The sequence below is a fragment of the Chelmon rostratus genome, chromosome 4 (genome assembly GCF_017976325.1).
Source record: "Chelmon rostratus isolate fCheRos1 chromosome 4, fCheRos1.pri, whole genome shotgun sequence".
Classification (NCBI taxonomy): domain Eukaryota; kingdom Metazoa; phylum Chordata; class Actinopteri; order Chaetodontiformes; family Chaetodontidae; genus Chelmon; species Chelmon rostratus.
In genome coordinates, this window is record NC_055661.1 from 16,319,201 (window position 1) to 16,333,626 (window position 14,426).

Sequence of the window (14,426 nt, forward strand, 5' to 3'; positions counted from 1 at the left end):
TCATGACTTCATCTGCATCAATTTTTTCAGGATTTCCAGGGATTTCATCAGTACTGCCGATCATTGTCTAAGTTAACAATATTGTGTGATATTTACAAATGAGCTCAGACTATACCTCAGTTAGTGTGATGTAGTGTGTCAATAATTTAGTTGTAAATTATAACCAGCTACTTCTTAATATTTCTTTGTGCATTAATAAGCAGAAACTGAGCTTGGTAGAGATTTGTTTAATATTGTTGTGCGGAAGTAAGGAAAAAAACAGGCTGCCCTGCATTGTTATCATGGGCTACACAGATTTGACATGATGTTTGGATGAACAAAGGATATATGCAGACAGAATCAGAACAAAAAAACAGAACTTGCTGAAACAGTTTTTGGCACACCCCGTATTATGAAGATACAATATTTTAGAACATAAGCATAAATTTACACGATGTTTCATCAAAAGAGGATGTTCAAATATTAACACGCTTTCAAATGAATAAATCAGGACCTTTACAGGTTATTTCCAAACGGGTGACATCTGACGGATTACTGATGCATCTTTTATGATCCTCACTTTCATCATGGTGGTGGGATTTTGGTGGCAGTGTTATCACTTTGAAAAGAGGCATCTGGCTCCCATCTGGGCTGTGTTGCCTTTCTGCAGCACAAAACATATTTTATAAAGCAAGCGAAAATGGCACAGCTCTTTGCTTGTTTTTTGCTCATCTGCTTTGCATAGAAATCTGTCAAAACAATCCTGTGCCACACACACACACACACACACACAAAATTGCACAATATTCAAAAAGACACAGAAAATTAGTATGAACATTCATTTAAGCTTAATCAAACTGGTTTATGTAGCTTACGTGTTTTTATGCTCTTCCAAAGCTGTCTAAAGTTGTGTTTCTCATGTCGTGTTGAAACTCTGGAAAACTGGCGGGTGGCAGTGGAACTGGAATAGCCTGGCGGTAGACTGTATACTAATGACAAGACAGAGGAAATGACACATCCATGTAAATACGGCAGTCAACATTAGTTGCATACAATGCAAGGATTTAAGGATTTTTGCATAAAAAAACATAGTTAATGTTTCCTCCAATACCTCTGGGAATTTTATCTTCACATCGACGCTGTCTGCTGAGGCGGCAACAACCGATGCAGAAACCTCCTGCTTGGCATTTCTCTCATGCTGCTGGGAGAAACCGAGAACTAAAGCCATGCCCGGGACGTAGCTTTCAATTCTGGGAAAGGTAAAAAGATTCTTTTACAACACCTGCCAGTACGTGTCATAATCGTAAAAAAGAAAGCGCTTCCGGCATGCTCTGTAAGGCAAAGCTAGCTGCCTCAAAAACGTGAATCAAAATCATCTTCAGCTTTCTTCTTCAGCTCGCTTTCCTCTTCCTCGCCACATTTTATCTTCCTCGGTAGAAACTGCATCTTTTTTCAACTGAGGCTCACCTTCTGCCCATGTCTGCCATGGTTTCAGGGATGCTGGTCCAGTGTACTTTGGCCTTGATTGTTGGCTTGGAGCCAGGCAGATGTGAAGTTGCTCCTCTCATTGACATTTCATAGGACTGACATTCAGCTCCCCATCTAATGTGTGCCTAAAGCAAACACAAGAAATCAATCATGAAAGGAGTCTTTACAAACAAAAGCCTTGGCCTTGATATGTAATATGAAATATAATAAAATGCCTTAAACAGACCGTACAAATTAGTTTTAATGTACTTTGACCATCATACAGTGTATTAGTAGACAGTGTATTTAAACTGATTAATAGAGCTCAACTTTATCAGGTGCCAACATTCTCAAAACATTCTTGAGCAGTCTACTTTCCCACCTGTTTACATTATACATTTTAAATTTCTGAACAATGAAGGACATATCATATTTTAAGCTGATATTTGAGTAAATTTGTTTGCAAAGTTGCAATTACAGTATTCGCTCTACTTTCAGCGCTGCTTTTTTTCTCTACCAGCTCCTGAGGGAAATATGTGACTCCTTAGCTGCTTAATGCTCCGCTGTTTTCACTGGCTAGTCACTAGCTGTGCCCTTCTGCCATTTGGTGCTGAGCAGGTTATGTTCAATTTGTTTTTGGGGGTTTTTGAAAACAGATAAATGCCCTTCCTGTGCGTTTTATATGTACCTTTGCCTCAGCATGGGCAGTCACAATGGTGTCGACGCACATCTTCCAGTTGGTGTCTTCTCCAACCTGAGACACAATCAGTTGGGCGTTCTGAATATTCGCCTCGGGCGTGTAGTAGATTCCTGCATCGTAACCCTCGGGCTTCTGGTTGCCACTCATGGCAAAGGCTTTGATATTGAACACAGCTTCAGGTGTTGAGCCCAGCGCCTGATGGATGAGATGGAAAGCAGTCCATAAGGCTTGTGTGCACCATGTCCATGTCAAGTGTGGACTTTTTGTCAAGTGAGGGAAAAAGCTAAATAAAACACTGTCTCTGTCAGATGGGCATCACTTTGTATGGATTGTTTTATGGAAACAAATAGCTGCATTATTCAAATGGATCACTTTTATGTAGGGGTGGTGGGAAAATGAATCATAAGCACAGCTAAATCATTTTACACGAAGACATTGCTCAGTGCAAACTGCCTATATTGTGTAATGAAACATATTTTAGGTTGCTTCCTATAGAGCACATTTAACATACTTCCATTACACTGTCATGATGGCTGTGATGAGATCCTCTGACACTTGAGGCTGAATCAGAGGACAGACGTGCTCGCTGGGTGGCTTCCTGTAAACACAATTAAGGAACAGGAGAATTTGAATGGATAAAACATCAGAGCAGCTGCAGAGATAATAACATTGCAAGGGGAGCCAAATACCTTGGAAAGCCTCCTCAGAGTCTCAAGCAGTTGGTGGGTGCCCATTGGATGTCTGCTCGGGCCGGCATTAACCTCAAAGTGGATTTTGTCAACAGCTTTGATTGCCTGTGCTAATGAAAGTGCACAGGCTACATTAACAAAAAAAACTTGTCCTAGTCCATCATAAAATTATTTTTCCTTTGATAAAGAGTAACTTAACACTCCCTGGAAGTCTTGTTTTTGCTGACTTTCAGTGGTTTAACTTGCTGCAGTGTGTAAGAGTGTGTTCAAGGTGTGTCAGTACACTGATATCACTGTTGGGTGGTTACGGTGCAACGGATTTGAAACGTTCAAACAGTGAGGGCAATAACACACTGCTTGTCAGCCTGGTGTTAAGTCAAGAGGAATTACAGCAGCAGCATAACTTTGATGAGGTAAAACTGCATTTCTGTTTTCATACTGTATTTTATGGCAGTAGGTCAGGTCAGAATATACTAACCAACAGGACTTCATGCAGTCAGCAGAAGTTCATGCTGAAAATAACCCAAGTCAGCAATCCAACTTTAGGGGCTAAGCCTTGCATTGACTGTTCATAACCAACAGTTCAATATTATGAGTCATCATGTCAAAATTGTAAAATGCAGCAGCAGCAGAGGTATCCATGGAGCGAAGACAGTTATTTCCTTGACAAATGCCACCTGAAGCAGCATGAGTGGACTGTCGGTGTTGGCCCGCTGATAAAACGCTGTAAATGCTGCTGGCAGCAGCAACTATAGCAGCAACGTTTGCAAACTGGGTAATAAAGTTACAGGTTTTTCTGAGTGCAGACATCAAAACTCATGTAAGTTGTCTGTTTGAACTGCTGTTCAATATCAGTTGTGACATTCTTGAGGCCATATGTAAGCATGTGACACACACAGAACCGTAGGATGTAATGTGTTGGACTTCTGTGTACCTGGAACTAGTTTGAGTGCCACATCAGTGTATCCCAGGAAATAGTACAGGGGGTACTCCTCATGGTAATACTCTCTCCTCAACTCAGATTCCACACAGATACCTGCTCCATAAATGTTACTCTCAGCGCACATTTTGGCTCTTGGATGCCAGGTGTTTGGCATCTGGAACTGCAGGATTGGAAAAGTCACAAAGATATTAGACACCTGTAAATTGTAATTAGCTTAACCCTTAACAGCAGTCTCTAAAAGGTGTAGACTGCACCTGATCGGACTCAGGCCTCACAACTGCGGGGTTCACATGGACGACTTCATCATTGGAGTCGATAGCATTGGGTATTATTGGAGTCATTTTAGCCAAAGCTGGCTCTGCGATGTTCCTGGTGACTGCGTACACATTGGAACTGTTGGTTGGAAAGGAAAGGAAGAATTCTTAGACTTCGCACATTGACAGCATTACTAACATGTCATAGTGTCAGAATTGAGTTCGGTATCATTTTCTTGAGTCAATAAATAGGTAAGGACACGATTTTCAGTCTTTAGTGAAGTGCATGATGAACCATTAATCGACCTTTTCAGTGTGTTGAGTTGCAATATATAATATGCTAACTTGCAGCGAAGCTAACTCTTGATGTATGTCAATGTTTGATGCAGGGCAGGCCTGTTTTCTTTTTATTATTATTGATCCAGGATGCTGAAGTTAAGTGGGGGGGTTAAGTGCCTTGCTCAAGGGCACATCAGCCAGCTAATGAAGCCCAAATACCAGGAGTGGGGTTCGAACCCACGTGGGCATTTGCCCATTGGATCTTAAGTCCAACGCCTTAACCACTCGGCCATCCTGGTACATTGATGTCGCCATCCTGTTTGCCACACCATGGAGGAAACGTGATGTTCTGAGTATGAACCTGTGAATCCCTACAAAGAACGGCTTTTTGGAATTTGTGAATTCAGTCAGAATTGTCAAAAACAAGAGTCGTGTTTGTCGTGAGTTCTTTCCAACATGCCTTAAACGTACCTGACAGCAAAGAGTTCCAACTCTTTTTTGACTGGAGGGAATTCGAGTTCGAACTTCTTTTCTCTGACGTTGATCTTGGCAGCAAACTTCCACGGGATGGCAAGAGGCATTTTGCTCTTAAACTCAGAAGCACACTGGAAAAGCTCTGTGTTGATCCCGTAGAAAACCCAGAAGTCCTTTGTGAAACTAAAAAAGAGGAGGCTAATTCAGCAGTTGTAGCTCCACAGTATGAATGTAATTACAACACTGATTCAAAAAAAACCAAAGAGAACATGATAATTCCCTCATCCTTTTTTCATATACTCAAGTGAAGACATTATCACTCATCCTCTTCATCAACGTTTTTTGTAAATACATGAATTTGATGCAAGTTAGGACAGGAGCAACAAAAGGAAAGATGTGGAATGCTCCAAAAACACCTGTTTGGATCATTCCACAGGTAAACAGGTTGATTGGTAACAGGTGATAGTATCATGATGGGTATGAAAGGAGCATCCAGGAAAGACTTGTTCACAAGCGAGGATGGAGCGAGGTTGTCAGTGTCACAGTGTCACAACTTTTTTTGGAAATGTGGTTGTAGTGTAAAAAAGCAAATATCATGGTTTGCTTGCTAAACATGCTGGTAGACTATCTTCTGTAAATTAAAAGAATATTAAATATTTTACCCGATAAAACCATCAGTGTCCAGTGAGATTTCAGAAGTAAACAGTTGTCCAAGACTTTCAGTCAGTGGTGGATTTACTGCCGCTTTGGCTACATGAGAAAAAAAAATGACTTCAGTAAGTCATCAAACAAAATAAATTGTTTTAGTAATTAATCAGTACTAATTTAATTTGACTCCTTACCATTAACAGTGATCCCATTTACACTTTCATAATATTTGCTTATCTCCAGTGGGAGACCCAGCGTGGTAGCTTGGAAGTAGCGAACCTCAAAGATCAAGAATGGCTTCGTCCGATGCCATGATACTCCTGTCTTCAAATTCTCAATCACAGCCCACAGCGGGCTTTCCTTCCCTGCAGACGGACTGACAGCCTGCAGGAAGGATCAGAAGACAACATGCAACGGGCTTTGTACACTGCCTGAAAATATGCTCCTTTTTGTTGACTGAACTAGCTTGGGCGTAAATGAATCATTCTCAGTGTGCTTTCTTTGTTCAGTTCTTCTCTCACCCTGATGATGTTGTGGATGAACTGTTTGTCAATATCAGCAAAGAACCACTCTTGTCCAGAGGCGCGTGAATAGGCAGAAAGGACAGGCTTATCGTTGGGCAGAATTTCCCAGTTTTGAAGCTGAAAACCACATAGCACAATGGTCACCCTAACAAACAAGCTGAAAATTGACAGTACAGACTGCCTCAAAGTCTCAGTTATATACTCACCACATTGAAAACGGCCTGAAAGTCACTAAAACTAAGATCTCCTTTAAAACCAGGGATGCTGGTGCCAAACAGCTCCTTAATACCTTCAGCACGGACGCCCAACTTCAGCATGAAAAGAAAAGAAGATGATTACTACTCAAGCATGTTTATCTTCGATGATGTTTCAATGCTAATGTATCACCCTGTACCTCCAGCAGCTGCAGAATTCTACCGATGAAAAAAAATTTCCCTTTCATCATGATTTCAGTGGGAAAGATGTTTGTTGCGCTTCTTAGCATGAAGACTTCTGTGGCTGTACCAATTAGGAAATCGTCTGCATGGGGGAAAATAGCATATTTTCAAAAAAACAGTTTCAGAGAAATTCAGGAATCCAAGAACGTGTATTTGAACATACCATTAAACCAGTCCATGCGCATTGCTTTGCTGTAGCGATAGCTGAGACGACCAAACCTGGGAGCCAGGATTTTCACAGCTACGTTGCAGGCAGTCGAGCTATTGTCGTGAACACAGCAAAGGAAAGTTGAAAGCTGGAGCATAGTGGAAGATATGTGACACAAACAACACCCAAGTGATCAGAACTGCGTTGTTTTGCTCACAGGAAGTGGTTGTCTGGTGTGCTGGATCTGGCAAGGCCTCTCAAGTAGGAATATGCAAAACTAACAACATGAAGGTCTTTCTCCTCCTGGAGATGAGCAGTCACTGTGGACACCAGAGCCATTGGTGGCTTCGTGTCAAACAGGATCATGAAGGCCAGCATGCGTATCTCAGTGGGAAGGTTCTTTTGCAGGAACAGACTCATGGTGATGTCTTGGACCTGCAACAGAAGTATTATAATGATTAAGAGATCACGAAGATCGCACTTTTAACCACCAAGTGCTGAGGGAATTTCCACTCTGTTCCAACACATCAATTATTTACTGAACCAGCGTTGAACTGTGAAAGGCAGATTACAGTAAATGTTGTGGACATAAAGAGAAGATTATGCAGAACTTTACAGGAGCATGAATGGTTTTTTACATGACTGCTGAAAATGATTCTCACCTGATGCAGTGAAGAAAATGAAATACGCTTTGCAGCATTAGAATAGCCCTTTGCTGTGTGTGAATGCATTGTTACTCAGAATTTGACCTTATCAAGACACTTCATTTTCAGCTTCACTATAAAACACGGAGTATGCAATTACCATGAACCTTTTATATATAAAAATCTAGCATATAGCTGTCTTTTTTCATTCCTGCGTGTCCTACATGGTAGATTTCTTACACTGTGAGGGTCTCTGGCAGCTATGAGTCTCATAGACTGCACAGCAGCACTCAGCACACGAGGTGGTAGATCCACAGGGGTGGCAGCAACGCCGGGGAGGAAGCGCATGATGGTTTTAATGCTGCCTGGGTGACCTGCGTTCCCCAGAGCTTTGAGAACAATGACCATGTCAGCCTCGTTGCCATTCCTCAGACTTTGCAAGGCCATGTCCAGCAGGGGCTAGTACAGATGTCAAACAGATCTGCAGTCAGTTTTTACAAATGCTTGTTGCCTACATTACAATTTTACATACAGACGCAGCCTCACTCAAGTTCTCACCACACACCGAATGAACTTACCTTGCATATTTCTGCAAGTAATCTCAAACATTTATCAAAGAAAAGCAAGTTATTCCTCTATTTTATTACCTGAACAGCATTCACTGGACAAGGTGTGTAATATGCACAGTGCTTGTTCACCAGAGAGCCATAGGAAAGCACCACAGTATGCCACAGATAGATATTGGATTTACTAAAGGGCATGTTCAGGAACATCTGTGAAAGAGACACAGAGACTTTTTGACACGATCCGGAGAGAATCATTCCTGAATGTGCAAACAGCGTCTCCATCTGTACCATTGACTCACTTTAGCCATCTCGACCAGCTCAGGGATAGCCTGGAGGTGGTTAATCGACAGCACAAGGGTTTCCAGAGCTTCTGTCACAGACACATCTCCAGCCTGGAACCTAGTTTCCAAGAACTTCAGGATCCTGGCATCGTTGACCTCAGCAATCACGTCCAAAAACCACCGTCTAAGAGAGGATGAATACATCGGGCAAGATAAGGATTATCCTTCAAATGATTTAGGAGAGCAAAATTCAAAGATAAAAATGTGACGGACAAGTTCAGATGTCACCTTTAATTGCACTTGTACAGGTGTCAGTGACTGCCTTAATCTTAATGAGCAAGGAAAGCAGTCTTTCACCTTCCTGTCATCATGACTCACATGATGATAAATCCTTCCTGAACTATGTGGGAGGATACTCTTCAATTAGCTATTCAGCTGAGTGGATCACTATCAGATTTGAGAGATGGCCTCGGACGATTTTGTTCACCATCTTAAAATGCAATAATGAAAAGGTTGGTTAAAGGATCTCTGTGAAGGAGTTTGTCTTTGAAAGCTGACTGCAGTGTTACACACTGAATAAATGTACTAACAGCTCTTGAATGAATAACTTCGTGGGTATGCAACTTAAGCAGTCTGGTCAAGGTCAGTGAAAGATCACGTTTGAGTCAACACTTACACACACATGCACCACTCCACCTCAGTAACATGACTTTACTCTGTACTGCATGACCTTCACAGTACTTCCTGAACTAAAAATTGCAACTTCAAATGGATCTAATCCAAGTAACTTTCAAGGTCCCTTAAGAACATGATGTAGCAGCTAATATACCTTTTTTTAAATGTAGTTCACATATATAAATATCTAAAAATGGTCCTTTTCATAGATTTTTATAATTTCCATGTGATGTCTGAAATTTCTATTATATTCTTAATATTTCAAAGCACAGGTTGAACCCATTTCACCAGCATTTTCTGCTTTATGATTCATAATTGGATAGAAATGAGCAGTGGTGGAAGGTGTATTTAGATCCTCTGTTCCATTCAAAATTTCACTTAAGTCAAACTATAAAAGTATTAGCAGTGAAAAGTACTTAAAGTATCAAAAGAAAAAGTGGTCATTAGCCAACAGAACGGTCCGTATCATTGCAATGCTACTGCATATACTTTACAAACTACCGTACTTTATAATCTGACTCTTCAACCCTTGTATCATTTTATAAACTCATTGTATGCTTTCTGTGTACAATTTTGAAAACTAACTTGTAATGTAAAATATTTCTCTTTTGAAATGTAGTGGAGTAGCAGTATAAAGTATCTTAAAATGGAAATACTCGAGTACGACTACAACAGAATTGTGCAAAAGCACAACATTTAAATGAGTAAATGTACTTAGTTACCTCCACCAATGAACCTGAGCAGTGGTTTCATAATCCCTCCAGCACATGACCACGCATACTCACCTGTGCTCTTCATTTCCTGCAAACTGCTTCCACATAGTTTCCAATCCTTCGTAAGGCATCGCTCGCAGAAGCTGATACAGCCTAATAGTATCCTCAGTAGTCGCACTGTCAATCTGGTATTTATTCGCTTCAGCCAGATTTTTGATCAACTCAGCAGCCTGAAATAGGAACAGAGAGTTCAGCTTTTAAAGATAACAAACCGATCATTTGGCATTTCCTCAAAGATAGAACGCCTTAGTGTTTGTCAGTCAAGTATTAGCTCCTCAGTGCACAAGATTTCTTTACATTTAGTCCACTTTATACGAGTTACTGTAAAAATGCTTTTCATTTTAGTTGATTTTAGAAAAGGAAAATAACTTGACTCATGATATCAAGGAAACTAGATTTCATTGAATTGTTTACTGCTATTTCTGTGTTTATTTTAATTTACCTTTGTATCTTTTAGACTGCTTCTGCTGCTACACACACACACACATATATATACTATATATATATTACTACCTTTGGTACTGGATCGTCCAGGTTCTGCATCATAATGGGCATATTAACCTCTGCATTGACAAACTTGTAAACAAGGTTGCCCTTGCTTTCCATTGGCCCAAACGTGACGGCTCTCGCTGTGTCACTCACACCGAGCAGCACCATTTCCTTCCTGCAGGAGGAGTTATTTAAAGCAGCTGATTTGTATTGCAGACAAGCAGTGTGGGTGAGCAGGCATAATGTGCAGATATTTTCTTGTCTTACATCGCTTCCATCTTGAAACTGCCACCCTTCACATTGAAGGGACTGAAGTGCTGTCGCTCCAGGCCATGAGCCCTGGTAATGAGACCTCCCTCTGCTGTTGGTTTGACTGTGTAAACATATCTCACTGTTGAAATGACAGATTCCCCTCTCTGGATTGGAGGACACAAACAGAAATAGCACTGACTTTGGTCTGTTTAATTTGTAAGTGTAGCATCAGATGCGTCTGCAGCGAGATGAACAGACCTGTTTGGAGACTTTATCGAGCACAGCTGTAGCCATGCCCCTGTAGATGGCTGCTTTCTCCCTGCAGCCGGTGACATCCACAACCTGAGTGATGGTCATGTCCTTTGTCTGCGTGTTTTCCTCAGTAGCGTAGTTACTCTGACACTTGCCATGGATGCCAGCCTACAAACGAAAATTAAACTTTGCTGCTGGAATGAATGAAGACGGTGCAGAGGGTAGTTTATTTGTCAGCCACGACTTACCTCCTCCAGCTCATAGACCCTCTGTGTGGTCTTGACAGTGACTTGGAAGAAACCCAGGATGCCTCTCACAATGTTGACAACAGTGTCAGTAATCTCAGCCGAGGCTCGAATGTCACTGACATGTCCGCTGGCATAGTCGAACATGAAGGGTTTGACAAGCTGGGCAGCAATCCGCTGGGTGAGCTTTGGGGAGGCGTTAAAGCCATTTTTCCCTGGGAAGCCATTGAACTCCTCGAAGACCAAATCTAAAACCTTTGAACCACAGGTGAATATAGATGATTAATAGATTTTATTGCTCATGTACCACATTTACCAGCAGAGGTGAAAAGAAACACTCAGAACTGTAGAAATACTCAGTTACAAGTGAAAGTCATGTGTTTAAATTTTTACCCAAGTAAAAAAAAAAGTATTAGGATAGCATCCTAAAAGTGCCACAAGTAATAATACTCAGTATGCAGAGTGGCATATTTCAGAATATTTTACATTTATTACTGAATTACAATTATTGATGCATTGATGTGCTCATCACTTTAATGCTGAAGCTGGTAAAGATGGTTTAACTCCTTTATACAGTTTATCTGTTTAGCTTGTGAATTTCCCCGTGGAGATCAGTAAAGTTTTATCCAAATCTGTAATATGACATCATGATGTATTTATTGATTATATTATGTATTATTAAACAAAATCTGCAAAGTAACTAGTAACTAAAGTTGTCAAATACATAAAGGAACAGGTGTTTGTACTATTTTACTGGATTGTTAAAGCTTACTTTACGATAATTACAATATTTCCAAGCTTGAATGCAGCATCTGTTAACGACTGAAAGATGATGTTAAAGTACTGGAGCATGACTGTTTGTCCATTATAGACGACACGCGGTGTTGCACAACTGTTGTTTTGCCAACAAACTTCTCTGAACTGATTTTCAGCACTTTCTTAAAGAATCTCAAAAGTTGAAACTTATCAGGTGGTTCATTAAAAAAAATATTATTTTACACCATAAAACGTTACTTGGGGGCAGATCAGAGGTGTCATAAGCCTGTACAACCTTTCAACAGATGTGTATTAAATTAACCTCCAAAAAATTTATGATACATGAATAAATGATGAATGACAAATCACGTACTGCCAATTACTTTACTCGATTTATGAATCAGACATAGAAGAGCTAATTACAGCTTACCATTGTAAAGTGTTGGTAACATGTTTGAACAAGATATTCTGAGAAAGTGTGCATCCCCCTCTGTTGTCCCTCTTACCTGAAGGACGAATGTTTGTGCAGACACACCAACGATCTTGACCTTGCAGACCATTTTCACACCAGACTCTGCAAGGTTTGGCATGCCGAGTCCAAAGTTCACCGCTCCCTCATATTTGTACTCGTAGGTTTTCTTGGGGTTCAGGCTGAGCTCTGGAATAGGTTTCCAAAATTAAATGGCAGTTCACTTGTTTAGGAAAAGTTCCAGAAAAAGATGATTTTAACTTTAATGGTGACAATAAAAAGACTCACCATAATGTACACTTTGACATGCTGAAAGGATAAAAGTCAAAGACAGTGTCAGTGTCGCTGTTTTGTGAATGTCGCAGAACATTTTTCATTTGATTTCTTGTATTTATGACCTGGGAAACACTCTAATACAAGAGAAATGGCGTGAAAGTGAAAAGACTTATTCTCAACATGTTCCTAAAACATATCACAGAAAAAAAACCATAACCTTAGAAAAGCAAATTTCATGAGTGTGAATGAAACCAAAAAATAAACACCCACATGAACAACAACAAAAGTAGAAGTAAAATTTACCTTACTGCATAAATGATACCTGATCACCTCTAAATATCACTATTCATGACTGATCAACTGCAAAAAGATCAATACATTACTTGTATTAGTCAATCTTGTTGATTATGCACCAGAAAGAAAAAAATGAAGAATTATTGAATCAACCTCAGGATTGTGATCATTTGCGAAAGCTCTGAAACTGCAGCTGAAGGATGACCAGGCTGGACGGTGAAGTACAATGAAAGAGGACTTACTGGCCAGGGCCACGAGGCAGCAGAGGAGGAGCCCCCGCATGGTGAGACGGAGAAGTGGAAGCTAACCTTTCAGGCCTGTCCTTTATATACCGGTGTGGGGACACTGGCTGCATTGAGCCTTGTGAGCAGGACAGAGGTCTGGTCGAGAGAACTGACTGGTTAAAAGCAAACACATGCTGTCCGAGCCGTGTTGATCTGTGACATTGTCAGGCTGACATGATTAATGTCATGCGAAGAGATAACTGTCTGTACAATCGTGTGAGGAGTAAATGAGCAGCTGTGGCCTTTTACTCAAAGCGTGGCTTGTTTTGTTTGAATATCAAAGTGAAAACCTCATTTTTAATCACTCAGAAAATGATGTAAACAAGTTTTTCACAGCTGAATGAAGGCCTGAACCCAGTGGGATCCATGTTTATTCCCCCAGTGGAACGCAGCCACGTGGAGTGAAGGGGGAAAGAGGAGATGCAGGCTGGTTTACTTCTTGAATATCAGCGCAGCTCCCGGTCTCAAAATTTCCACGCCGTCCCCTGGCATCACAAAGCTCTCCTCACGGATAGAGCAAAGTCAAACAGTGTGGCGAATCGCTGTTCTTCATGCTGATTTTCAAATCTGTCTCAGCCCAAAGCGCCCCGTGGACGGCGCTCTTTGTATGTGCAGTCTGAGGGTGACGACATCAAGCGGCAATCAGTCCAAGTGTTTATTCTTGCCGTCTTTTAGGGTTGTGTTGGGATTGCACAATGCGGGAGTCCCTTGTGTAATTGCACGTTAAGGATTGTCTCAGCCTTCGTGCCTCTTTCATTTCCAGGCTTTGTTTCACGTCATGCCAGTATCGGCCAGTAGAGGGCTCCAACATCGCATTATTGTCCTGAAACTGGCTGGAGAGAGTTGGATAGGTTTGACTGTTTTAAGACAAACAAAGAGGAAAAAAAGAGTTAAGAATACATTTGAAGATCAGTTGGATTTAGTCATGACCAGTGGTGGGATGTTACTAGGTACATTTGCTCAAGTGCTGTACTTAAGTACAAATTTGAGGTTCCACTACTTTACTTGAATCTTCGTTTCAGGCTGCTCTCTGCTTCTATTCCACACATCTCAGACAGCTTTACATAATTGTACTTTTTTTACTTCCCCCTTTTCTTCTGACAGCTTTACTTACTGATTTCGTTATAAATGAAGACGTTTGTACATTGATAAATTAAACTCAGTGGATTCAACAATTAGTTTAATGAATGAATTTTATCTGCATTTAGTACTTTTTACTTTTAATACTTCAAGTACTTTTCCTGATTATGCTTACATACCTTAACTTAAGCAACATTTTCATTGCAAGACTTTTACTTGAAACACAATATTTTTAAAGCGTTGTATTAGTACTTTTCTTCAGTAAAGGATCTGATTACTTCCTCCCCCATTGGTCATGCCGTGATCGGTGTTTTAGTCTGTTTTCATAAATGTCAAAAGATTCAGAAAAGATGAAAAACAACTTGACACCGAGCTGAGAACAATGCACATGTTCTTGACTGTGTTAAAAAAAAACAAAAAAAACAAATAGCAACAATGGAGACCCAAACCATCTGCAAGGACTGAACTTCATGTTTCACACACAAATTATTGGTCAGAATTTGGTCTAAATCCATGCAGATGAACATGCCTCTGCACAGGCAAGAAAA

At 40.6% G+C, this 14,426-nt stretch overlaps 1 protein-coding gene and 1 non-coding gene across 2 annotated transcripts; both read right to left on the reverse strand.

The window, feature by feature from the left end:
- Positions 1–528: 528 nt before the first annotated feature.
- Positions 529–12,796, reverse strand: vtg3 (vitellogenin 3, phosvitinless). The gene is made up of 28 exons (XM_041934601.1): positions 12,757–12,796; positions 12,233–12,253; positions 11,982–12,133; positions 10,723–10,974; positions 10,481–10,642; positions 10,238–10,386; positions 9,995–10,145; positions 9,494–9,651; positions 8,052–8,217; positions 7,834–7,959; positions 7,427–7,645; positions 6,760–6,977; positions 6,558–6,655; positions 6,352–6,476; positions 6,164–6,265; positions 5,955–6,074; positions 5,628–5,817; positions 5,448–5,535; positions 4,783–4,968; positions 4,033–4,171; positions 3,770–3,938; positions 2,836–2,945; positions 2,658–2,744; positions 2,135–2,341; positions 1,447–1,592; positions 1,091–1,229; positions 855–968; positions 529–643 (listed from the first exon to the last, which is right to left on the reverse strand). The coding sequence occupies exons 1-27, from the start codon at positions 12,794–12,796 to the stop codon at positions 861–863; spliced, it is 3,828 nt and encodes a 1,275-aa protein (XP_041790535.1). The 3' UTR covers positions 529–643; positions 855–860.
- On the reverse strand, positions 4,528–4,610 carry trnal-uaa. Its single transcript has one exon. It is a non-coding gene; the product is annotated as a tRNA-Leu (tRNA).
- Positions 12,797–14,426: the final 1,630 nt, after the last annotated feature.

Coding starts and splice junctions, on each gene's coding strand:
- vtg3 (XM_041934601.1), bottom strand. CDS start 12,796: ATGCGGGGGCTCCTCCTCTGCTGCCTCGTGGCCCTGGCCA. Junction 10,387..10,480: donor TCGATAAAGTCTCCAAACAG/GTCTGTTCATCT, acceptor CCTCCAATCCAG/AGAGGGGAATCTGTCATTTC. Junction 3,939..4,032: donor TGAGGCCTGAGTCCGATCAG/GTGCAGTCTACA, acceptor CCAATCCTGCAG/TTCCAGATGCCAAACACCTG.